We start from the raw sequence: 25,741 nt of genomic DNA, 5'->3' as shown, positions 1-25,741 counted from the left end.
TTGAAAGAGAAAAAACAAAAATGGCCAAAGAACAGTAATAAAAGGGTAAAAGATAAAAGCTAACTACCCACTTTCTCCTCAAAATTACACTCTGATAAAATTTCTTTATTGTCCTTACAGTACAACGATCAACTTCATCGTTCTCTCATTTTCGTGTTCTAAATTCTGTATAAATAAGTGTTTTTAGTTATTGAAACAATGGTAATGTGTTCATTCCTTCTTTTCTTTTTTTGAGAACCGCTATAGCTTCCTAGATAAGAATCTATATAGTGGTAAAAAAGAATTTAACGCCACGTACTTTATTTCTTCATCCGATTAAAGTTATTAAGTTTATTATCAAATCATAACGTCGTTGCCCAAGGAATGAAAATTTGCGGCGCGTACACGGCGTGTACATGGAAACTAATTTGATATAATAAGGGGAAATTGAAATAAGTAAAGTGGGGGGAATTGTAAGGGCGAAAATGGGAAAAGAGAGGGATAAAAAAAGAAGAAAAAAAAAAGAAAAGATAAAAAAAAATGGGAAAGAGGAAAATGAAAGGACATCCCCACTTGGCAAGGTACGTCGTTTGCATGGATTCCACCGGTTCGTATTTTGCCTTTTGCTTTTGTTGCTTCTTCTCCTTCTTCTTCCCCTTCCGACTCTCCCCTCCTTTCTTTCTTAACGCTTGTCAACCCATCCCCCACGGCGCAACGTGCAGGCAAGTTAGGTGCATCGTTTAACAAATGTATGCGTAAATTGCTCATATAAATTCCCAACATTGCAAGTAATTTACAAAGCAGTCGATAAATTAGGAAGGGTAAATTTCGTATGATGCCCCTTACGTGTTTTAGTGAAAATGAAAGACCGATTTTGTTATGTCCAAGTGTACGCACTTATCTATCTTTGCCGGGAAGAAAGAGCGAGCTCGGAGGGGCAAATCGTGTGACTTCTCTCTTTTAAGTGTTTACGTAATTCACACCGTGCTACAAAACTATATTTGGGTTTATAAACTTTGGAGCAATCATCGTGACTCCGCACCATCCGGGACCTGTTAATTCGAGACGGGCGAGCTTTGTTAACGTCGTCATTAGACTCCCGTTAAAGTGCTTGGGAAGTGGGATATGTATGCAGCCTGCCCTCTTTGAACCTCGCGTTTGAAAATTTATGCTAGCATCATTAGGCGACCATCACTGGTAGGAACTAAGAAGTAAATGCATTAATCCGTCTTGATCACATTTTGAGATCACATAACAAATAGCAAACGCATCGAATTGCACAAATTAAATGAAATCACAGGACCGACGAATCGAATAAAAATTTATTTTTAGATGATGAAATAAAACAGAGCCGTATGATTAAGTTGGAAGACAAAATTTAAGCTCTTATAAGATGAACACCCCATATCAGTGCTTCGACAGAGGAGATAACGGGAGGCGCTGAGATTACAGCTTTGCGTAAATGAATTGAGTGGATCGATTCGACGATAAAATTCAGAAACAATTTAAAGGTAGAAGACTAAATTAGGGTTTGAACTTATATGAAGTGAATCGGGAAGAGACGCGGGTGTTAGTCAAAAACTCATTTATATGACGGTAGGTCACGTTGTTCACGATTTAGTTGGTCGGTTCATTTCCCCTTTCACACATCGTGATCGACGAACGTCACGGACATTTTTGTTGAATGTAATTGGGCTGCGATTGAAGGTGAGGAGTAGATCATTGGCGAGGTGGGGCACAAAGAAACTAGCGACCTGGAATGGACAATGGAGCAGTCCCAATCGACCCATCTCACGGGTCGCTTCCCCTGGACACCCGAATGGTACTACGAAAGGAAGTTGATCATCGATTAATCAATAAGCCTAGAATTGATTCTTCCCGAGGCGGTGCCCGAGCGGTTAACAGGATAAGAAATGGACAACGGAGTCCCTATCGACCCATTTTACGGGTTGCTTCGCTTGGACACCGGAATGTCGTACATCTCGGATCCAGCTCTATCAGCTCATAAATAGCCGAAAACGTAAGACGATATCACTATCGATGCATTATTCTAGTCGCCAGCATATCGTAGGAATGTCTTGCGTCATCGCAACCGAATCAGGCCGTCACTATTTCTCGTGTCCTCGATGTTACCGGTGAAGTTTTCCTAATACGGTGGGCGTTTAAGCTGGACAGAAGACGGACCTGAATGACGGGTTTGCAGCTCATTGAATTTTTTAGAATTTAGGGAATTTCTTTATGGGCCTAATTAACTCTAATCCTGGATTTCGTAAACACTAATTTGTTATGCATTACAATTGTTACCAATCTTGTTCAACATGGATATTTTTGGGAATGTCCTCTACGAAACTTACTGGCCTACTTTCATAGCACGTAACAATCCATGTTTAGCACAATCTAGAGTGACAGAAATTCATCATATACATCGGAAAGAGACGATCCAAATTAGTGAACATTTAAATTCAATAGTGACTCTATCTTTCAACAATTTAATGAGATTGCGTTATCATGAAAATCCCACACCCGCTACGAAATGTTAGGTTCGTGCCCTATCTATTCAATCTATTTGTAAATGTACGAGCCGTCATCGCAGCTCCGCCGACGTGCCAAAAGTCAGGAAGTCTGTTCACATGAGATAGCGAATGTCCAAAGCACGAGCTGGTGAGAGATTAGCTCCCAACATTGAACTTGAACTTGTAAGTTCATGAAAGGAGTATCAATATGCTGCCATATTTAATGGTGACATGACCATATATCTACAGAGAATGTGGAGACAACAAATGCAGTATGGCCGCAATATGATCAACAACATGTCGGTCTTCACAAACATTTGGTACTGACTAACTAAAGTTGCCAACATGAACGTATATGCGCACTTCCAGATTAGTCTACTGTGGGAAGATTCTGCAGAGAAATTCCTAAACTAAGGCTCCGTTCGTTTCGCAAAAAATATTTTCCAGGAAAACATTTTCCAGGTTTTCCGCTGTTCGGAGGCGGAAACTAAACTAACCTCGAAAAACATTTTCTCTCAACGAGTGAAAACATGAAGAAAAAGTAGGGAAATTCCTCTTTTGAAAAGCAGAAAACATTTTTCGCCGGCCTCCTTCTTTCCCCGCTGGCCGTCACAGCCACCGCCACCGGTTGGGGGTCGCCGGCCACCACCACCGGTCGCCAGTCACCGTCCGCCGCCCGTCGCCGGCAGCCGTAGCCGACTGCCTCTGGTAGACGGTCGTCGGCCGCCACCGCCGCCGGCGTTGCTGCCGCCGGCCGCCACCGCCGCCGGCGTTGCTGCCGCTGGCCGCCAGTCGCCAAACACAGAAAATGTTTTCCGAAATTTTTTCAGATTTCAGCAGAACACTGAAAAATTATGCCCATTTTCAGGAAAATGACTTCTCGAAAAACATTTTCCAGAAATGTCACATTTTTCACTAAACGAACTGAGCCTGAGTCTCGGTAGGACTTGAGCAAACTAGTCACTGCATGAACCTGCTCTTATTTTTCAGAGAGATTCAACCCACAATCCAATCTCTTAGAATATTTGAATAACTGCTTATCAAAGCAGAGTTGACGAAGGCTTTTGATAGAATGAAACGGGACCTCTACTCTCAGTTTTGAAAAACACCAAGCTTCCCGATGAATGTATTAAGTCGATCGAGGTCGGTGTTACTCCTTCCCGTTTCTCAATGAACCTCAATAGAGACCTACGACAAGGCGATCCCCTCTCGCCGTACCTCTTTGTACTAAAGCCAGTCTTACACACTTTACTTTTCTTGATGACTTAATGATATTGTTGCAAGGTGACAGGAGCTCCCCCGTCAAACCTTGCCGTCTTTCGACATTTTCAATCCATGTCTGTCTTGAAGCCTAAGCCAGAGAAGACTGAGCTATTCCCTGCTCTGCTGAGTGGTTTCAACAAGGGATGCTTGCCCGTAGGACACCTTGGCCTTCTTTCGGTCTCTGGTAGGCTATCCGACTAGGAAAGCAAGCCTTTCATTGAGAAAATTTGCAGTTAGGTTGGAACCTCTAAGAACCCGAGCTATGCTACAAGGGTGCAACTCACGAAATCTGTGATTTTTAGCCTGATGAACTATTGTTGCCAAGTTTTCATTTTTCCCAACAAGATTATAGAAGCTGTGGAGAGGGAACCTTCAGCTTTCCTGTGGAAAGGCCAACCCATGTCTATTTAATTTGGAGAACCTCTTGATGAACCTCTTCTGTTATTTAAATTGGACAAGCATCTCTTGTAATATTTGAATCTGACTGTTTATGTCTGTTCTAAATTAAGCAGCTCCTCTAGATGTTCCCCATAAAGATAAAGAAATCAAACAAATACGTACTACCTGAATGAATTTCGTATAAACTCAACTTCTACAAAGAAGCAATTTTTATTAGTTAAGAAAAACAGAAGCAATTGAATGTAGCCATCACATTGCCAATCGAATTACCCTTACAACCACACTAAGAATCTCAAGCCCTTCATTTTTTTTTTTACTTCTGCTTGTTATTCTACTTGAGTATCCCATTCCCGTGATTCGTAAAACCATGCACAATCAGAATAAACACCAAACTTGAAAGAAAAAAGAAAACAAAGAAAGAAACGTATCACACAAATCTGTTAAATGGCTTCCTTCCAGTACCAAATCCAGCGGGCAAAGAGACGGTCGAGTCCACGCTCGCATTCCCGATTGAATGCAATGGCTGGTGCTTGTCCAATACTTTTTGAGAGCCAGAGTCCTTTCCAGAGAACAAAGAGCCTTTGTTCCACTTGAAAGGCCCGATGCCTTGCGCGAGGGGGAACGAGATACGCCTCTTCGAATCGCTGATCGGAGTCACAGGGAACCTCTCTCTAGGATTACTTCCGCCTCTGACTTTGGCTCTGGCCGAAACCGTGGGCGCCATATAACTGGGAACCGAAAATGGAGGGCAGCTAGTGAGGCTGTCATCATCCTTCAACGGCAGATCGAATGGAGATTCGGCTCCATTGACCCTCAATCTCGTATACTTTGATGCGGTTGAACTGCTTGCCACAGGTATTTGACTTGAAGGTGGGGTCCGGGCTTGTTTTGACGGCATGACAACCACGGACCTCGATGATTTTGGCGTTTCGATGCTGTCGAGCCCGAAAAGCTGCATTTTGTTGCTGCTTGGTGGTGTCCATGGGCTTGGCTTCAGATCGGTGTTTGGCCTGGGGGGTGTGAGCTCAAAGTTTTTCAGAGGTTGGATTTCTGTAGGATTTGAAGATGGCAACTGACGGTCCAACCAACTCCACCACCAAGGGAATCGCCCCGTCGGGATGGACATGGAGGCCATATGGGCTGATTTAGGAGTGCTCTTCCATAGCTGTTTGGCATGGGCAGAAACAGAATACATAGCAAGTAAAAATGACGTCACAATGAATGAAGGACAGAAGAGCCAGTCATAAGATTGATGTAATTCGTCCCCCATTTCACCCAAAATTACTTGGATGTAGCAAAACACCCGAGTAACTCACCGCATGTCCTAGGCTGAGCATCCAAGGAACACAGAAGATAGCTCTGACCAGATGAAATTGGAGACGCGAGAACAAACTAATGAAAAGTACCTGATGAGAATATGCATAAGCCATTGCTCTCTCTCTTTTGATGAGCGCCTCCACCTTTCTGTGCAACCTCACATCAATTTCCTCTTTGGTAAGCAAGCTATCGTCCCAGTCATCGTGATTACCTGCTTCAGACTATTCCATTCTTCACATCAAAATTGGTTTCCAGACCATATATCCAAACATCATATGGAGAGAAAGACTATGCTGGAGTTTAAGTACGTAAAACTGGACAGCGTAACCATCACCGGTAATGGTAAGAAAACTTACGGCTTGGCTCCATTTGCCGAATTGGCTCTCCGTTTCCTTGTCATTCCTATACTGAGCCTGATGACGAACTTGGTTCTCTAGCATATGAATTCTCCGTGATTGAATCTGCGACTGAACTCGCACAAGAAGCTGCATGTACTTCAAGGCATTCACTGTCTGGCGCTTTACATTTTGCCCTCTTACGACTCCTTGAAGCCTCACTAAACCTCTAAGTGCTCTGAAGCTCCTCCTTGCCTGACACACCGAAATGGTCTCAAATTGCTATAATCATGTCAACATTTTTTTCAAAGCAGATGATGCTGCGCCTTTTTTTTTTTTCCATTAATTGTCCTTTTTCGATTAACAATCACACTCTGAGTGAGTTCAATTACTTTTTACACTCTTATGAACTAAAACATTGAGGAGCGCTGAGTACTAGAGAAATGCATTATAAATATATATATATATATATATATATATATATATATTATAACCTAAAAAATGTTAATAAGAATTAAGTAATTTCAGTTAGTGATAAAAGAATTTTGAACCTACCATGTAGCCTCTAAATGCTGCTTGAATCTTGGTAGCTGAAGCATGGTGATTCCGCAAAGTTGGTTCTGGCCGGTGCCTAATAATTTCTCTCTGATGAATCCTGGGAGAAGCCGGTTTTGGAGTAGCAACTCTAGGAGAAGCAGCCCTCGGAGATGCAGCTTTAGGTGAAGCAACCATTGGAGAAGGAGCCCGAGGAGAAGCCACTTGAGGAGCCACATAAGCTGAAGATGTCCGTGGTTGCTCGGGAAGAGTGGGCGTGGGAGGTCTATATATGATTTTGCGCTCTCTCTCGGCATCTCCCAGGATCTTCTCGATACTGCTCGGCTCTCTGAAGAATGGAATGAATGAATTTGGCTCTCCTTGTCTCTGCTTCGCTTGCCCCTTTTTCTTGTCCTTCTTTGAAGATTTCTTCTCTGATTCCTGCATGAAGCGACCACGTACAGTCCAAGGTTTCACATAGGTCTAGCTATCCTCGACAATACGGACTCGGGTCAAACTTTTTCTACAGTTCTGCCATCTGATGAATGTTTGAAAGATATTTCAAGTTTGGAACTCTTTTTTCATCCTCTTGAAGTGTCTTAAGGAATATTATTTGTTATTAAATACCAAACACTCTTAATGGATTTATCCTTTACGTTTAGATAGCATTTCTCAAGTTGAGATGCAAGCTTGCAACACTATGATGCGTCTAAATAAACAAATTCTTCATAAACAGTATGGGTCTTTTTTCCTTCCTTACAGAAGCAATTCAAAACTTCAGTAATCTCAACTAAATCTTGACCCCATTAAGGGCATATGTTGGACAGCTTTGCAATTGATCAGATCGTACTGATTTCATCCATCTCATATCTTTGCCTGATCTCAAACTGATTCCAAGTTTTTAGCTAGCTCATCTCATCCTGTTCCTCGAACCGAGAAAAAATGAACCCCATTTCAACTACAAGATTGGCCTTCATATGTTAAAAAGAAAGCACAAGCAATTGTTCGCTAACAGGGCGCATCAGGAAATTAACTTACATTGACTAGTTTCTCCTTGGAGTGAGATGCGAAGACCCTTTTGATAGCAGAAAACCAGCTCCCTTTCTTTCCCATCTTCCCAACATTACTAGCTCTCCATGCAGAAGTTCGGTCTCGTTTTTCCGACTCTTCCCAAGTATTGAGCAACTGAATTTTTATGTCGACCGACTTGTGCCTTTTCCAAGAAATTAAAAGAGCAAAAGTTCAAATTTTGATGGGGCAGAAGCTTTTTTGAAGGAGAAAACAACCAAGAAAGAGCCAATAATTTGGAAATAAGACATCCAGCTCTTTTGTACTCTTCCCCCGCTCTTTTGCTCCTTAAAACCAAAAAAAGAGCAGATTAACCTTTTCCAAGGTTCTGGCAAACCTTCGCAGGTGGCTATGACCTTTTTTCTAGTAATTATGAACGAGAAAACATGATGCATATACATAATTGACCAAATAATGTCAAATTTAACCAAAAAAGCAGCAAAGACGATTAGCATTTATATCTATTGCAACTGAGGTGGCAACTAGTTGTCTGATCGACCCAGCAATAGCACGAGCTTATAACCTTCACAAATTCACGAGGCCATCGGGAAGTTTCTAAGGATTTTGAAACTTTTTAAACAATTCGTTCCGTAGGACAAAGAGCAACTAACAGTCAAATGGCCTAAACAACCGCCAAAAAAAAAAAAAAGAGAGAGAGAGGGGAAAGGAAAAAGACAGGAAGGCAGACAAACAGATCAGACAGCTTGCAGTTTCATCTATATCCAATACATAGAAGTCAAAAATTGAAGCACTGACAAGGATCACAAATACACAAACACTTGCTGCCAGACCACAACGTCTCGAGAGAAGATGTCGGAATCAACAATAACGTAGTATTTCAGTTGTCAAGCCTAAACACAAAAAACACACATCAGAGAGAGAGAAAGACACAGAGATGGACACTTGCACTGGTGTAACTGCATAAATTCTAGTAGTGAGTACTGATCTTGACATAGAAAATGAATCAATCGCTAAGTAAGATGAGTACCAGAAGAAAAGAGCCCGGTCTTCGACAAACAGGAGGGATTTCACAAAAACCAAGCCAAATTCAGCTCAGCACACAAGTGAAAAATTCATATTATCAACAAGTACACATATTTATGCGCTATATGAACTCAATTATCAGAGTATTGAGATTCGTTCGTACCTTAGGAGAACTGGGTCTCTTCAAGAAACCCTTAAGAAAAGCTGTCACAAACCAAAAGGAAAGGAAGATCAAGAAGAGAGATTATTCTCTCTTCCTGTCCCTAGCCCGAACCTCCCTTTTGCTCACTATAACACATGATGCTTCCCCTTTACAGATATTTGGTACAACTTCATTCTTTTAACCATGACTCACCATCTCTCTCTCTCTCTCTGTAGGACTTGGAATCTTGGTGCTCGCTGGTATGAATTAAACCTTTTTCTCTCCCTCTTACCTTTCACCTTTTTTCTGGGATTTATAAATTTTTATGTTTCTTTTGGCTTCATCATCATGATGAGAGAGACACACACAGAGTTGGCCACTTTCTCACTCAATATGGCCAGTTTCAACTAACTTTACTTCGATGGGAAGACTATAGCAAGCAACACTTCCCACTTGTAAACGGTTGTTGTTAGGTTGGTCCTCTGCCTTTACTTTTTCTTGATTATCCTGCAATAATGATTACGTTTTCAGGATACCAATCTTGTGAAAACTAATAAAGAATTGAACAATGTGTTCCATTTATAATGCAATATGAAGATTTCCTACGGTCACCTGTCTTGTTCATATTTTATAGAGGTATATATATTCATTGACAGATCAAGATCTTCTATTTCATACAAATGTGCCACTCACGAGCTTGATTTATAAAAATATCATCTTGTGTATCATCAAATCATGTGCCATCCGTGATCACTTTTCGATAAGGCCATTTTGGGAATTGACGAATTCTATAAATAATTAGTATCACATAAGTTACGTTGCTTAGACAGAAGACGTTTTGCGGGATCAAATCACCTAAACGTGATGTATAAATTACCAATAATTTAAGGTGTTGAGAAAATCTAATTAAACTTATCTCCTAAGCAGGCAAACATATTTAAATGAGGTAATATAGCAAATCTGCTTTCTTGTATGGACTTCACATATTCAAGACATTATTTAACTTTGTTGGAGTATTTTACAAACCAATACATTGCTTTCCTCACGCGACCAACATTCTAATGGAATAGATGTTTGCAGTCCTCAGGTCGCAAAAGGATTGCATTGAAATAATAGTTAACTCATAAATGCAAATTCTGTGCTCATAGGAGCAGAGATGAATTGTCGGTTTGTCAGCTAGTGGGTCTTCATCAGTGAAAATGTTGGTGACATCAAAGAAGAAACATCAGAAGCTCATCCTGAGATTAAAGCCAGCCAACCTCAGATATATTCCAATAAATTAACTTGTTCAGGGGTTTTAGAGTTTGCTGTTGGACCTAGAAATCATAAAGACTGCTTTGAAGAGAATAAAAAGGTTCGTATTTCAGACGAAAACGGAACCAAAACACAAGGTCCAAGGTCTAAGAACACATGATCTGATATGGTCACAACGCGTGTTCTTTGTTTTCAGCTTATGAAGGCCCTCGTTTTTTGACCTTCGTATGGTCTTGTGCCACCTTTGGGTACTTGAGATTTACGTAGTTCTCCGGTGAAGACGTTTAAGTACTTTCGTTTCAAACTTAGACACGCGCTCGACTTGCTTCAGAAAAGGGTTGAGTACATGGTTGACTCCGCAATACTCATATGGATAGGCGTTTAGTGTTGTTTATCAGAAATATACGATCCCATTTATCAATGAATGATGTAGGACATTATCATCATCTGATTTTCGCCTCAATTTCTAGGCTCTCCTCTGGAAATTGTGTGGAAAAACATTAAGGACTTTCTTGTGTATTCAGTAAAACAAATGTTGTTCAAGTGATTCATTCTTTCATTCATATGATGTGCCTTTTGAACGAATGAATATCATCCGAGGGATACCATCCTTCGTAAATGTCTTTTGGATTAATGGACTTCATTGAATGATGTAACCCTGTAGAATTATCTTTTAGATGAATGGAACTAACACTTCAAATGTATTTTCCCATGACTACACATCATTAAAATGACATATCACTTCAAACATGTCTTTCGAAGAAGGAGTCGCCATTAAAATGTTGCAATATTTCAAACATGCATTGTTACTCACTTTGCTCGCCACTTTTCGAATTTGGATCGTTGGACAATACACTACACTATACACTACAGTTCCAACATATATCGACCTCGATATGTTGGCTAAGTTCTTGATGGATTTTTTCTTATGCGAAACATTTCACTTCAAATCATAGTATCTTTCACTTCGGATCTGTTTATTAAAAGGAAAACTGTTCCCGAAAAATTATTTTTCGATTTTCTGATGTTTAGATGATGGAAAATTGATTGATCTATGGAAAACCTTTTTCATGAACCGAAAACAATAAGCTTAAATTGGGAAAAATGATTTCCCCTTCTAGCAAATGAAAACCAACCATTTTCTTTGAAAATGATTTACATGGAAAATATTTTCATTTATCATGAAATTTTCAGTGAAACAAATACACCCTTAAAGTAATCTTAGAGGTCATAATTGCCATTTTGTAAGTAGAGCCTTACCCCAATGGACGGGAAGGTTTTTGCACATTCGTGAAGATTAATCGAGTTAAAGGTTCAAATGCTTCACGTCTCAAGATATATACGTATCTTTTGTCCCCAATATATTTTCCCTACAGTCCAGCACCTAGTAACTAACTTTCTTGGTCCTGTGACGCAGTTGATGGAGTGTTTTCTACACCATCAGATATATGCAAGCAATAGCATTGTGTCCTGATGATGCATGTGTGGGTGGTATTGATGAGAGGGAGACTACCCAAAATTGGACCATCTTATCCTGGGACATCCCAATTCGACGCAACCATTAATACCATGAGGCTGTGCTGTGACCATCAACCATGTGCGACTTGCCTCATAAAAGGACGTACTTAGGGAAACGTATATTTTATGTACGTGAAAAATGGAGATGGACGTCCTCTATTCCCATGAAGCGTCCTAATCCATGTCGCAGTGTATAGAACGGCTGCTTGCATCTTTAGCTATCACAAACTAAATAATTCAAATGACATGTTTCGAGATTCCACCGATGTGATATGAATTGAGGCATGTTATTAAAGTATAGGTTATAAACATCCTATGAAAGGCCTTAAAAAGCCATGATTCAATGGAAAATGTGGCCGATTTAGGACTTTGTTGTTCACTTTCTTCATATGGGTTGTCGTTGTCTAAAATGACTGTTCCTAAAAGATGTCGCATGAGAACCAAATATGTAAATCAATGTCGTTTTGCAAATTATTCGAATTTGAAAAAATGACTGTTGGAGAATGCAAAAATGTGCTGTGTAAGGACAGAAATATACAACAAGCACCATTTTGGAAGATGGCAGTAAATTCTTGGAGCAAAACAAGCTTTATTCAGAATAAACTTGCAATAACAATAGAAGCTGAAAAACTGCTCTAGGACTAGGACTAAGCTAAACCCACATGCAAGGCTTATTTATCACTTCCGATTTATGAAACTGCTGATGAGAAAAATGGTAGAAGATGAAGATCTCTCTATCTGCATCATTTGGAGAGACAAGCATACAGCAGATCACCATGAGGTCAAACGCCCCAGAAACTTAGGATGAGCTATGAAGAAAAGCAAAGATCAAGAAGATAATCCGGCAAAGGCTAACAAAAGCCAGGTTTCGGGATATAGAGAGATGCTTTAAGGAAAGCGATACTATAGTCACCAAACCAATTGACAGAGCAACTATTTGGCTAATAAAGGCAAGATAAAGAACCCAACCTCTCTCACCAATTTTGCTTCGAATGTTCAGTTAGAGTGGCGTAAAAGCAAGTCAAGAACTTGATTTCCCGAGTGGGGTCCTAGTGTCCTTATAAGATCCTAAGGTTTGGTTTCTTTATGTTTGGTTGTTAAAGTAGAGGGAGAAGAATGTTTTCAGTTGTTGGGTCATTGAGACACGAATCTACTCCACAACTTAAAGATTGTGTACCATCAAGAAATGGATTTTTTTTTATGCAATTCATGAAAAGACTTTATACCATTACAATCTTTGTTTTTCTTTGAAGAGAAAAGGACATTACCAACTTTTCATTTAAGAGCACTTTGGACCCTCTATATCGAAAATCAACATTTTAACACCCAAAGATTTATCAGAAGAACCTCTTTGGTACCATTTCATATATGCAACTCCTGCAGAGAAAAAAAGTTATGAAAATCATAAGAATTAGATATTGCAGAATGTAGATTTTTCTTTGAATCCTCGCCATCCAAATTGAAAAATGTAAGTCTTAATTTTGACATTGAGAAGCACATTTTTTGAAACAGTTAATATCATTAAAAATTCCTAAGTCAACCTTATGACATATTTACCCTAAATTAATTTTCGTTTTAAAAAACGAAACAGATACCCTGTAACAAATTTACCTCAAACTAATTTAGGTCTCACTAAAATACACACCGGTACCTCTGATCCAAGTCTAACATCAGTTACCATTTCGTTCTTCATCCTATTACCATCCATATGTTTCAACACAGGTGAAATATGACAGCAAGACGGATTTGACGTAGAGAATATCATACCCGATGTGGAAAATCTGTGTGTTGACCGGTACACATTTTAATGGAGGGTAGAATTAGATCAAGGATACAGGTTTAGCATTTTTGGTGAGGCGAAAATTAAATTGGGGTAAATGTGCCGTGAGGTACCGGTTTGAGATTTTTAATGGAATTTACCCTTTTTGGAATGCAGATTCTTTTTGTGCTTTTCTCTAGTTGAAGAAGGACAGCTAAAAACCGAAAACAAAAGAAAAGGGGAAGAATTCATTTGGAGGCCCATGTGTCAAGTCCAACTCCGACACGACACACCATGGGCTTTCCTCGTGGGCTTTTGCAATTACAGACAGCTCGAAAAACCGAAAATTCTTTCTTCGTCCCCGTCGAGCTTGGCAGTGCGTCGATCGATCCTTGAGCGCGGTGCAGCGTCCATTCCTCCGCCGCCGTCCTTCGGCGGCTCTTCCTCCAAACACCGAGCTTCGGTCTACGTCCATAGCCCGATATTTCAGGTTCTCTCTCTCTCTCTCTCTCTCTCTCTCTTCTCTCGCGTGGATTGTTGGCCTCGGTCATTGAGCGGACAGTGATCTCAGTTTGTGAGCTGGTCATGGAGGTTCTGCATCGAATTTTTCATTTAACGCATTGATGGAGTCAACTGGGGAGGCCTCTGGCAGAATTTTCATTATGGCTTGCTAGTTTACTTATGTGGGCAGCTCATTGATTGCTTAATCTTTTGCTGAATTGATTCCGAGTGTTAGTGTAGTAAGCGAGGCAAGAGTAGGAAAGTTGCGTATCGATTAAGGGTCTAGCTCATGTGTTTTGGTTCGGTTCTTTGCGTTGGGAGCCTGCAAGTGGAGAAGCATCAATGTGTTCTTAAAGCCAAATCCTGTCTCTCTGCAGAGTTTTCTTTTCGATCATCAACTGGGCATCTTTGCGTTGATACATTGTGTTGCTTGCAATCTTCCCCAATGGCAACTGCGGCTTCTTCACTGCCTCTGCATATTTTAGGTACTAAAAGTCTCTATCTCGATGCTCATCCTTTTAACTTGATGATTCAAACTTGGCTTATGTTGGTAAAACTTGCTTGCTAGTTCGCGAACCGGACGGGTTCTCTCTGTGGAATGGACCTCCATTTGCTAATGGTCAGCCGGGCGTCAAGCTCGAGAGAACTCTGTGCACGAACACCAATTTCTGCGAAGATGGGTCCAGGCTGATGGTGATAAAGTCCGACTCCGTGATTGGCGTGTATGACTGCAGAACCTTCAAGGAAATCAGGAATTTCGAGATTCCCAATTTGGTCATGGCAACATTGTCCCCGAGCGGGACTTATCTCCAGACTTTCCAGAAATCCTCAACCCCACAGGAGAAGAATGTGATCTTGTGGAAAGTGGAGTCTGGGGAGTCTGTTTATCAGCTCTTCCAGAAGAACATTACTAAAACGACATGGTACATGATACTATTTAGGATCATCAGTTGGTCAATGATAGGATACTCATGAGAGTGCATACACATTATACAGCATTGCACCATTAATTTTCCTCATTTATGTCCATTTTATCTCCATACTTACACTACTTAACGGTTTGTGCGCTCTTCAGGCCTACGATCCGATTTAGTTCTGATGAAGCTGTTGCGTGTCGACTTGCAACAAATGAGATCCAATTTTTCGATGGTTGTGACTTTTCAAAGGGTTTCAATTATAGGCTGAGAGTTCCTGGAGTTGCTGCAGTTGAGCTCTCTAAAAATCCGGGGTCCCACGTTGCAGCATATGTTGCAGAATCTAAGGTTTGTGTTTGATGGCCATCTTAAATCAGTATGGGAATGGTTTATAACCTTGACTAATGTGGCAACTCACGAGAAGTTCTATGACCAGGACAGAGCAGACAACAGTGTGATGAACAGTAAAAGTAGATGCATTGTCTAGTTGCTTTTCTTTTTTATTAGACATTAATTTCAAGTTGACTTGATGACCTGGAACCTGTTAATAACAAACTCTTAGTTGGTTGTTTTGGTACTTGATGCTGATCCACATATCTAGAGATTCCGGTTCTTAAAGGTTGCCACAGCTGATTTTAACTGTTTCTTTTGATTTAAATTGTATGCAAAGATCGCTGTTCTTACATGATTCAAAGAGCACGATGACTTAGGAAGATCCATGTTTCACACCATGTACCATAGAGAAAAATAGTCTATATTTGCAGTGACCTAAGGAATAGTGGATTTTACGGTCAGCCATTACTGCTTTAAAGTGCACAGGTTTCATAATTTTGAATGGTTTTTCCTTCTTGTCTGGGGAGAAATGATTTTGGTGCTTAAGAGTACGCTTTTAGAAACTTTTGTCAAATGGAAAAAGCCACAAAAACCCCAAACTATGCCCACTGTGACACATTTACCCTGAAATTTTTTTTGTGACATTAAAAACCCCAAACTATACTCACTGTGACACATTTACTTTGAACTTTTTCTTGTGACAAAAAACCCAAACTTGTATCTATGTTACACATTTACCCTCCATTAAGGTTCCGTCAAATGATTTTTCAGTCAAAACAACGTTGTTTTTTATTTCACTTAAGCCATGTGAGCACCATGTCAACAGCGGTCATTGATAAAGGATAAATGTGTCACACAGGTACAAATTTGAGATTTTTGGTTACTTTTGCCCTTGTTATTATATACAAATGGTCCTTTATGTATGTTGATTAACTTGACCTTGATAAGATTTTTGTGGTATATAGGGTGTTCCTGCCAGTGTCCAAATATTTGCATGTAGGGAGGATCAGCAGAGTCAATCTGTTGCGCGGCGAAGTTTCTTCCGCTGCTCATCAGTGCAACTGCACTGGAATTATGGGTCTACTGGACTTTTGGTTGTGGTGCAGTCTGATGTTGATAAAACCAACCAGAGTTACTATGGGGAATCGAAGTTAAACTACCTAACAACAGATGGGACTCATGAAGGGCTCGTGCCTCTTCGTAAGATTTTATTTGTTTTCTTACTAAAACTACCTATGCAATTTTCTTTAGACTTATCTCTTGCATCTTTGGTACTTTGTCAGGTAAAGAGGGACCTATTCATGACGTTCAATGGTCATATTCTGGTTCTGAATTTGCTGTTGTTTATGGATGTATCCTTCACTGTTTCCAACTAGTATCATCACTTTTGTCACATGTGAGTATGATGGACAAACATCCATCTCCTTATTAAGTTTGTATCCTCAAGGATCTCTGCTAGTGTTATTCTGCAGGTGGAACTTTGTAATGATTGTTCTAACTCTTTAGTAGTTTGTTTGAGCTCTAGAAGGTATTAGGCTGCGTGATCTCAGTTGGATCTTTGGCCTGTGATAGAATATTAGGATGCTCGACTAATATGAAGTTAGGTGAATTGTGATGTCTCTAAATTCTTTTTGTTATGGTTCAGAAGTTTCTTGTAGTGACACTTCATTATCTATATTAGGTATGTAGGCATCTCTTACTTCTCAGGCATTATTCGAACTTTGTCCTTGCAAGTGTCAGCCTTCATTTTTTACTTTTCCTTGATCTGTTCTAGTCATGCCTGCAAAGGCTACTATTTTTGACAAGAAGTGCAATCCACTCCTTGAGCTTGGAACAGGCCCTTATAATACCATCAGATGGAATCCGAAGGGGAAGTGTATCCTTGTAAAACATTATTTGCTATGAGTCGATACCAAATCTGGTTTTCAATTTGGGTCAATTATTTCCTTTTATTACTTTCGTTTTCCTTTTCCATTATTATTGGAGTGGTTTTTTATTGGTTGGGGGGGTGGTTGGGTTTGGGGAGGGGGAAAGGGGCTGATTGTTTTGGAGGAGAATCTACCTTAATATTGTGACCTTGATTCTCTGCTTTACAGTTATATGTTTGGCAGGTTTTGGTAACTTGCCAGGTGACATGGTATGTTCTTTCCTTTTCACTTATGCTTTCCTTTTCCAATATATTTGTTTCAGAGTTATTTTTCAACTGAAGTGACAATTTTGAATATTACCTATTATTAGTACTGGGGATGAAGGTTTCTTCCTCAACACCCTAATTTATCCCATATTAGATTCTATCCCTATTGGGTATTCTTTTATTGAGAAAACCAATAGACAGGTTTTCCCTAGTCATTATTCTGCCTTTTTGCCGTTGCTTATGTGTGTCTTCAATTGTTTACAACTATTCTTGCAAAATCATGTAGGCACTGCAACTTTTTATTGTTGGAAGGATCAAAATAGGGTTTTTTGTTTTCTCTTTAAGAAGAAATAATATATTGATATGCTCGTTGAGGGAAGGTTAGGAAATCTGTTGCTTTTCTCTGAAAGCATCATTTGCAATTGGAAAACAGTTTTCCCAGATTAGTACTTCTAGTAGTAGTTGGAATTTGTTAGATAATTGGGATTAGACTCTTGGTTAGTTACAGAATACCATAATCTGTGGCTCATGATAAAGGAAAGTAAAGCTTTTAAAGTTATGCTGATTTACCGATGAGTAGAAGCTAGTCTGGCCTCTGGGGTCAGGCCCCTAATGAAGTCAACTTAGTAGATTGAGAGGCATTGGGAAGAAATATTATGGCCGAAAACTTGAAGGAGGGGCAAAGTTAAATAACATTGACATAACCGACCCACTAATGCTATAGAATCTGCGTTATTATTGTTAAAGCTTAGAGGGCTTCAACACTGACAGTGTAGCAAGAAATTTGGGCTGCGGGAAGCATCGCTTCTGTTAAAGCAAGAGAAGATATGAAGAGAGATAGATGAGGCCTTTTAGTATTTTGATTTGTTGGTTATATTATGAATGGTACAGGAAATAACCAATGTTGGCATACTTACTTTTATTGGAGTCTCTTCATTGTTAATGACTTTGTATCCCATATGAAAAAGCAGTGATAGTGGCTTTCTGGATTCTATTTTCTTCATTTACCTTCACTTTAACATAGCTCCTACAACTTTGGTTCGTGTTTTTTTCCAATTAGGCATGCTTCCTCATCATAATTCATTACTTTTCAAATCTGTAGGCATTTTGGGATTACAGGGAGAAGAAACAGCTGGGAACAACAAAAGCTGAATGCTCTGTAACCAGCGAGTGGTCTCCAAATGGCTGCTATTTTATGACTGCCACAACACTTCCAAGACTACAAGTTGACAATTGGTATGTTGATTCTTCTTTAAACCTAGATGTTGTGTTATCAACAGATCAGTCGACTTACTATCTGTGTACAACATGGTAGTAATTTGTCATATTGATCTTTGTTATGGGAATGAGTTCTGTTGTACTTGGTAAGAACATTTGATAGCTTTAGTAGTTGAATAAATGGTGGGATCATCATTGATAGCAAGTTATAAGTTGTATAATATTAGTCTAAAGAACCATTCATGGTTCAAAAAAGGTCTCATTGGCAAATCTTTTTCTTTGGGCAGATGATTTCATTCAATGTAGGTTTTGATTCTTATACCTTCTACTTCTGGTATTAGTGTCGGTCAAGCTACTTGCCAGTTAAAAAAACTCATGCTCATTCTACATTTTGGATTTCCTAGGAGAGGCTTGGACCTTATCTAGTGCCAACGATGCGATAATCCTTTAAGCGCAACTTAGTAATGCGCAGCTAATTTTGGTGGAATAGTGTTGTAGGAATGTATGTTTAGTCTCTTGATTGATTTGTCTTTCTTGTGGTAGTATTAAAATTTTCCACCACAACGGAACACTATTCTTTAAGAAGATGTTTGACAAGTTATACCAGGTTAGCCTTCTCTGCATGATCTATATGAATTGTACTAAATCAACCCGATCCTTGGTGGAATATAAATGGCTAACAACTTACACAGGCTGAATGGAAACCAGAATCACCCGAGAGATTTGGTGAAGTTGCTGAACTGATAAAGTCCGTTGACTCTCTAAAGGTGGAAGACCGAAAACCACAAGGTGTGGATTTATGTTTGGTAATCAGAGGGTGCTAGAAGGCACTCCTTTCTAGAGATATTTATATTTTAGGATCTGCTGAAGAACTTTTGCCACTTAAACAGGACAAACAGCAAAATCATCTCAAAATTCTTCAAAGGTAACTTCTACCAACATGCCTGCCCAGAAACCTGCTGCCTATCGTCCACCACAAGCTAAGAATGCAGCCGCTGTCCAGGCAGAGGTGATGATCAAATACTTATAACATTTCCAATCTATACCCTAGCTGCTTGCCTGTTAATTGGTTTTTCGATTAGTCCAGAAAGATCATCACCTGAGCTAGTTGGCTGTTTATATAGAACGTTCACGTGGAATTTGTTTTAAACTTAGAAATTTTTATTTTTTTATGGCTTTTATTTTTATTATACTGGCTCATGGTGGCTGCAGTTCTGTAAGATGGTTGTTTTGACTCTAAGGATTCTGCCCTATTTGAATTATCCACAATGAGATGTTGCAACACTATAAGAGAGTATCTCCATTTCTATTAGGAAAAAGCAGAATGAAACCTTTTGGAACTCATGCACGATTTGTTACATTTTAACTCGAGTAAGATTGAAAGGCATAAGATGGGCAAGGGCAACTATTTTGGCAGATACTTGCAATGATCTTGGCAGAATTGAAAATGCACATGTTTTGGCTATTGCCAAGACAATCATCTGAATGATTTTTATATCCTTTCTTATGCTCAGTATGAATGTGCTTCTAGATATTTTTGGCTCATGTAAAAGATGCCTCGCCTTACTACCTCCATTTTAGCTACAGTAGAAGCCATCATAATCCTCTCCATGTCAGAATGTCTTTTAATTTGATATAGGATGAAATGTTTTAACTCGTGTCTATGAAATTCTGATTTCCTTTGCTTGGGTCGTACAGCTGCTTGGAAAGAGCCCTTCGGAGTAAGTTTTTCTTTACATGTTTCGTTCATTGTTACATTGTCCTTTAGGTGATTAATACTGCCCCTAATTCACAATGCTGGTTGGTTTTTGATAACAGAACGTTGAGCAAGAATGCATTGAGAAACAAGAAGAAAAGGGAGAAACAGAGGGAAAAAAAAGCTGCAGAGGCCGGTTCTGCCCCAAGTGATTCATGATACGATAGTTAATGTGAGTTGCATGTCTAGAATCTTGGTCGCCATTTTGATTTCCCGTGCATAACGAAGAGGCCATAGGGAAAAACAGCGGCACAATGCCTTCTGCCTATTCCCTTAGAGTGGAGCTACTCCAACGATGCCGGTATTGGGCTTTTGAGTGGAGATTGGAAGACTTAACTTGTGTGGAGATGATCAGTGGACTTCTTTGCTCTCTGTTTACTGTTCTTTGAATTTATTGCGGTGAGGGGCAACATTGTGTGAAACTAGGAACTCCTTTTCTTCGAATAATGGTCAAATATCTGCGAAATAGCATGAATTGTTCGATTTACTTTAGCTTATACTAATTTGGCAAATGAGTCGTGTTCCCATGTGTCTTGGTCTATCTATCTAAATATAATGAAAGCTATTGCCAGCAGAGCATTCTTAAGAGCTTTGGTGCTATTATTTGCCAATTTGCTCAGTTGGATTGGCAGTATTAGATGGTTTCTTTCTCACCAAGGCACCTCGTCTTTATTACCCCTTTCCCTTCCCCTTTCTCTTCATTATTTCACCATTTGACAGTCACTTTTTTATATTTAAGCAATGATTTATCGCTTTAACAGATAATATAATATAGATGGGAGACAAAACCTTCTGTAGAAAATATTGAATGCTATAAGACATAATAAGGTATATATCCAAATCTTTTTCTTCCCTAAGAGGAGGAAATATCCTCTACAGAGCTTTTACGTCCCGAGGTCCAGACGGAACCTTTTAAGGACATGCTCAGGTCCGACTAGTTTCATGAATTTTGTACTTCAGATTGTGTAACCAAGCTTCTAATACAAATATAGAAAATATAAAAAAGTTACGGTGGCTTGGCTCCCAGTTCTACCGGATAAGACGACTCATCACCTCCGAACCTCGATGACCTCTTCTTTCTGTTCCGTCAAACAAACTGCTACTCTGAAAAATAAGATAAACAAAATGTGAGCTACAAAGCCCAGAAATCGAAATAATCAAGATCTGCATAGCAGTAGCAGATCAATTCCTTACTCATGATTGACCCAAATCGCACACATACACGATAAAACATTATATATTATCAGAGACAGAAATTCATAAATCATTCAATGTAGTTTAAAACCAGGTTATTATATCATTACCTATAATTTGAAAGATACAATTCTATGATAAACAAAAGTGGATTTGAAAGAGAGTCACGACAATTATTATGTCGTACACTTGAAATGCATGCGGATGAAACATGATAAAATGATGTGCAGGTATCACCATAGTAGTTACTAATAGACACGGGTGGGATCTGTTCACATCATTTTCTGTCTATTGGCCAAAGACTCATCTCCTTAATTAAGGCATCGCCTCGAGGAGCAAAAGATATCATGCACCTAGCCACACCTTTATATTTATCATGTAACCAGACCAGAGTCCCGTGTCATCTCATATAAGCGGACCTAAATCCCATGTCACTTCATATAAGTGGACCTAAGTCCCACGTCACACTTTGGGTAATCGATGGGTCATGACTAGAAGCCATATCATTTTTCATGGCATAAATCAAATGCCAGTATCATATCAATGTTGTTATGCTTATCCATAATTCACGGCCAGATATTTTCAAATCCCCCTGCCAAAGTAAAATTCACAATGCAGAGGAAAATCCCCCCTGTGCACATGCATAAATTAACTTTGCATGAGTGTACCAAGATTCTGTAATGCTCACGCTATAGGAAATATTAAACCCTTGTAGATCATGCATACAGCTAAGTAAAATTAATCAACGCTAATTAAGATAAGGTGACTATTCAACAAGGGTAAACATATCACAGGAACAACTCATTTTATTATTGCCAGAACGATTATCCACCACAAATTGATAAAAGCAAACCCAATATCTTATGACTTATCACAGACCTTATGTCCTTAATTATTGTAATGCATCCAACATTGAAGTTGCGAAAATAAAATAACATATACAAAATACTTAACATGCTGGACATACAATTTGTAACTACGCCAAACCTCTCAGCAGAAAATAGTAAATAAATATACAGCATCATATAAATGAAAACAGAAATAATAGCAGTTGCTTGAATTTTTTATTGGATATGTAATCGCTTGCTTATTTGAAGAAAAAAATAACGAGCAAAAGAATTTTCATTGATGAGTGCTTTGGGTGAGCGAGTCGATAGTTCTGGTACTGCCGAGTGGCACCCCAACCGAGTGGAAGTCTGGAAACTCGAGATTGTAGATGGATTCAAGTAATATTCTGATAGCCTCTTTCATGATTTTTTTCTATAGGTAGAACTACTATAAGCGTCTAAATTTCGTACCTTTTGACTCTAAGTTCCAGTGGCTCATAAGCTTTCCCTCAGTTCAGTCTTTTTGATTCTTGAGAATGGTCGCCCCCTCTCCCAGGACCAGAATAGTTCCACCCTGGAAGAACTTTGAATCATTCTCTTCAAGCTCCTCCTTTTTATCTAGAGGAGGAGCAAAGCCATAGTCATGAGAAACCCTAGTGTGGCTGCCACCGATCCGATCGCTCCCAATTTTGAGCTGCGAAACCCTTTGCCTCCAAGAGCAGATAAAAACCCGAACGCGTAAACAAACACAAGGAGGTAAAGCAGCACGTCCTTAGCTGGAGAAGAAGCATTGCTCGTCTTGAAAGCCCCAAGAGCAAAAGCCCCCTGAACGTTCACATCGAACAACGGATCTCCCAGGATCGCCAATCTCGAAAAGCCATGCACGTGTCGTGTCTGATCCAAGGAGTGTACACAACTTCCTCCCTCCTCAGGAATATTGATAACAATGTCTTTAGCAAGGCTATCCGACCCGCCGCCTGGAGATGCGCCGCAAGCGACGTGATTGTGCATTGTGCTTGTGCCTTGGCCAGAAACATTCCACATAGTCGGGACATCGCACTCTAGGGACCCGTGTGGTCTTGCTTTCGCTTGGAAGCTCCTCAATCCGGAGCTGTAACCACCTACGGTTGGTGTTAGCTCTAGGTGACTCAGTCTGTGGCCTCCGTGGGATTGAAACGTAGGGAAGTGCCAGCCACTGGTTATGCCTCGAATATCAAAATCACTGTCTTCGTGAGCAAGATCATCAAACTCGCTGCGAGAGGCGTGATTGCGCCTTCTGCTTCTAACTTCGCTAGGACAACCCCTCTCAGTTGGGTCACAGGTATGGGGCCAGGGGAGACAGCCTGGTCTTGCTTTCGCTGGCAAGCTCTTTAACCCGGATCTGTAACTACCTGTGATCCGTGGCGGCTTAAGGAGAATAGTTCCGTGGCATCCTATGAGGGCTTGAAGCGTAGGGGATTGCCGGCCACAGGTTTCACACTCGAAAACGCATCCAGGCAAGCAGTCATTAGCATCCTCAGTGACTACACGGGCATGTTGCCTCGACGCCAACGCCGAGCCAAACGGAAGGAATTCCTCCATGAGGAAACTTGAATGGTAACTCCTTAGAGCCAATGATCTCCTTCCCCACTCTGTGGCTGCTCTCTCTGAATGTCAAAAGGACAACTTGTGTGAAATGGATTGATTACAGAAGATGAGAAGATGTTGAAGGTCTGGTTATCGAATTAAACGAGTATCAATATTGGGAGAACGCAATTCTTAGAATGACAATACATTTTAGGGAAAATTCCAAATAAGGGCCCGAAATGCCCTCATTTTCTCAAATAAAGGCTTGAAATGGACCTTGTGTCAGATAAGGATCCAAAGTGTCATCTTTTTCTCAAATAAAGACCTGAAGTGGCTATAACAGTTTCAAATAAAGGCCTTACCCCGCCGGCTTGTCAGCCGGCCAAATTTTCCGGCCGGTCAAGGGCATTTTCGTCCAAAAATAATTTAAATATAAATTTTGGTTAAATTAAATTAAAAATTTTAAAAAGTTTTTTTTTAAAAGAAAAAAATAGGGGAGGGCGGGCAGCCCTCCCCCGCCTGTGGCCGCCACCTCATCACTGGTGGTGCGGCGGCCATGGCCGGCGGGGTCGCCGGCACCTCAGTGAGGGCCAGCGACCCTCGCCGACCAGAGGCAAGCGACCCTCCCGGTTCTGGTGAGGCCCTTGCCTCTGGTCGGTGAGGGTTGCCGGCCCTCCCTGAGGCGTTGACGACCCCACCGGCCATGGCCGCCGCCCCATCGGCGATGGGGCGGTGGCCACAGTGGGGCAGCGCCCAACCCTCCCCTTGTTTTTTTTTTTTAACTTTAACTTTTTTTTTGAGTTTTTTTTATGGAAAACAAAAACACCAAAGAAAGAAAAAAAAGAAAAAAATTAAAAGACGAAAATGCCCTTGATTCCGATGAGGTTTGGCCCTTTTTTGAGATTAAGATGGTCACTTTAGACCCTTATTTGAGACAATGTTTACTTTAGGCCCTTATTTGAGAAAACGAAGGCATTTCAAATCCTTATTTGACACAAGATCTACTTCATGTCCTTATTTGAGAAAACGAAGACACTTCGGGCCCTTATTTGGAATTTTCCCTATATTTTATTATCTTAATGACTTTCTAGAATTCCAAAAGGTCGTATTACCAAATTACCCTTCTTGAAACTCATTCTTGTACATTGGAATATTTAGACACGACTGAGAACCAGTGAATTTGCGCAGATTGCACGTTTCTTACCAATGCCTGAGTATATTGTCAAGAAAGATATTTTATATGTCCATCACACAATTGACGTGATGTGACAAATCATATTATCAGCAGAATCAATTTAGTAATCGATAACAGATTAAAGAACTATGAATATGCAAAGCAACAAAATCTATTGTATGGATTTTTATTCAGTCATATACTTTTCAAGTTTATCAATATAGACCTAAAGTTTTTAGCGAAATTCCAATGTAAACCTTCCGGCTAATTGCCACCGAGAATCACTGACGTGGCTATCCACAAGTGGTCCACGTCAGCTTGCCACGTAGGGAGGCTGGTGAAAACCGGATGCCATGTTAGCAATTTCCAAGCGGCAATTGGCCGGAAAGACTTTATTGGAAGCTCGTACAAGGGTTTACAACTTAATTGACAAAATTGAAAGGTTCGGAACTAAATAAATATCCGTACAATAAATTTAGAACTGATTAGATAAATATCGCCGTTACGAGCAAATAAATGGTGGGACAAGTTCTTTGATTAAAAGTCCATTGAAAATTCTACACCATGCATGCAGAATGTAATGGATTGATGACCTCTACCGACGCAATCCAAGTTTTAAGACAAAGACGAATGAGTCCTTGCGGTAATGGATCCTCAAGATTCCCGATAAGTGGAAGTCTATTTTACTTTTCCTTTCTTAATTTTTTTTTTGACTAAGGTCTTGGTGCAGTTTGTTCGAGATATTCAAAGATTACCTAGCATATAATCGGACTCGCTGCTTGGAGATGCGCCGCGAGAGGCTTGATTGTGCATTGTGCTTGTGCCTTCGCCAAAAGACCATGCTCTCGATTGCCAGCCCTTGAATTCGGCCAATCTGGGGCGATCGAATGGGCAGTTATACCAACGGAACGGATAATCATCTCCCGGAGACTCCAATACGCTCGGGTGCTTAGTTGGGACCATAAACTCCCCCATAGTCGGGTGCCGATTGCCTCCATTAAACGCACGTACACTTGTGACCTTATACTGCCGAGCAGGCGTGTTCCAAAAACGTTCCTC

At 40.2% G+C, this 25,741-nt stretch overlaps 3 protein-coding genes across 6 annotated transcripts; 1 reads left to right on the top strand and 2 right to left on the bottom strand.

The window, feature by feature from the left end:
* Positions 1 to 4,345: 4,345 nt before the first annotated feature.
* Positions 4,346 to 8,837, bottom strand: LOC115664281 (protein IQ-DOMAIN 13-like). Of its 3 annotated transcripts, none has more exons than XM_056319779.1 (7): positions 8,556 to 8,837; positions 8,397 to 8,415; positions 7,379 to 7,553; positions 6,362 to 6,781; positions 5,828 to 6,061; positions 5,561 to 5,692; positions 4,346 to 5,319 (listed from the first exon to the last, which is right to left on the bottom strand). In XM_056319779.1, the coding sequence occupies exons 3-7, from the start codon at positions 7,451 to 7,453 to the stop codon at positions 4,582 to 4,584; spliced, it is 1,599 nt and encodes a 532-aa protein (XP_056175754.1). In that variant the 5' UTR covers positions 7,454 to 7,553; positions 8,397 to 8,415; positions 8,556 to 8,837; the 3' UTR covers positions 4,346 to 4,581. The 3 variants fall into 3 exon arrangements, with proteins under 3 accessions (XP_056175754.1, XP_056175750.1, XP_030442090.1); XM_056319775.1 differs by lacking the exon at positions 8,397 to 8,415 and adding an exon at positions 8,165 to 8,259; XM_030586230.2 differs by lacking the exon at positions 8,397 to 8,415.
* A 4,566-nt stretch (positions 8,838 to 13,403) lies between these two features.
* LOC115679300 (uncharacterized) lies at positions 13,404 to 20,408 on the top strand. Of its 2 annotated transcripts, XM_056315912.1 has the most exons (14): positions 13,404 to 13,555; positions 13,944 to 14,051; positions 14,135 to 14,489; positions 14,642 to 14,828; positions 15,779 to 16,013; positions 16,097 to 16,165; positions 16,588 to 16,689; positions 16,910 to 16,950; positions 18,050 to 18,183; positions 18,709 to 18,772; positions 18,858 to 18,954; positions 19,056 to 19,174; positions 19,864 to 19,886; positions 19,984 to 20,408. In XM_056315912.1, the coding sequence occupies exons 2-14, from the start codon at positions 14,012 to 14,014 to the stop codon at positions 20,078 to 20,080; spliced, it is 1,563 nt and encodes a 520-aa protein (XP_056171887.1). In that variant the 5' UTR covers positions 13,404 to 13,555; positions 13,944 to 14,011; the 3' UTR covers positions 20,081 to 20,408. The 2 variants fall into 2 exon arrangements, with proteins under 2 accessions (XP_056171887.1, XP_056171896.1); XM_056315921.1 differs by lacking the exon at positions 16,097 to 16,165.
* A 1,777-nt stretch (positions 20,409 to 22,185) lies between these two features.
* Positions 22,186 to 23,523, bottom strand: LOC130137662 (uncharacterized). The gene has a single exon (XM_056309446.1). It carries the CDS (start codon positions 23,521 to 23,523, stop codon positions 22,561 to 22,563), a length of 963 nt encoding a protein of 320 aa, XP_056165421.1. The 3' UTR covers positions 22,186 to 22,560.
* Between the last annotated feature and the right edge of the window lie 2,218 nt (positions 23,524 to 25,741).

Source organism: Syzygium oleosum, unplaced genomic scaffold, assembly GCF_021117445.2.
Source record: "Syzygium oleosum isolate NSW1041296 unplaced genomic scaffold, Sole_v2.1 Sole_v2.01, whole genome shotgun sequence".
In the NCBI taxonomy this organism is placed as follows: Eukaryota; Viridiplantae; Streptophyta; class Magnoliopsida; order Myrtales; family Myrtaceae; genus Syzygium; species Syzygium oleosum.
This window is presented reverse-complemented; position numbering and strand designations above follow the sequence as displayed.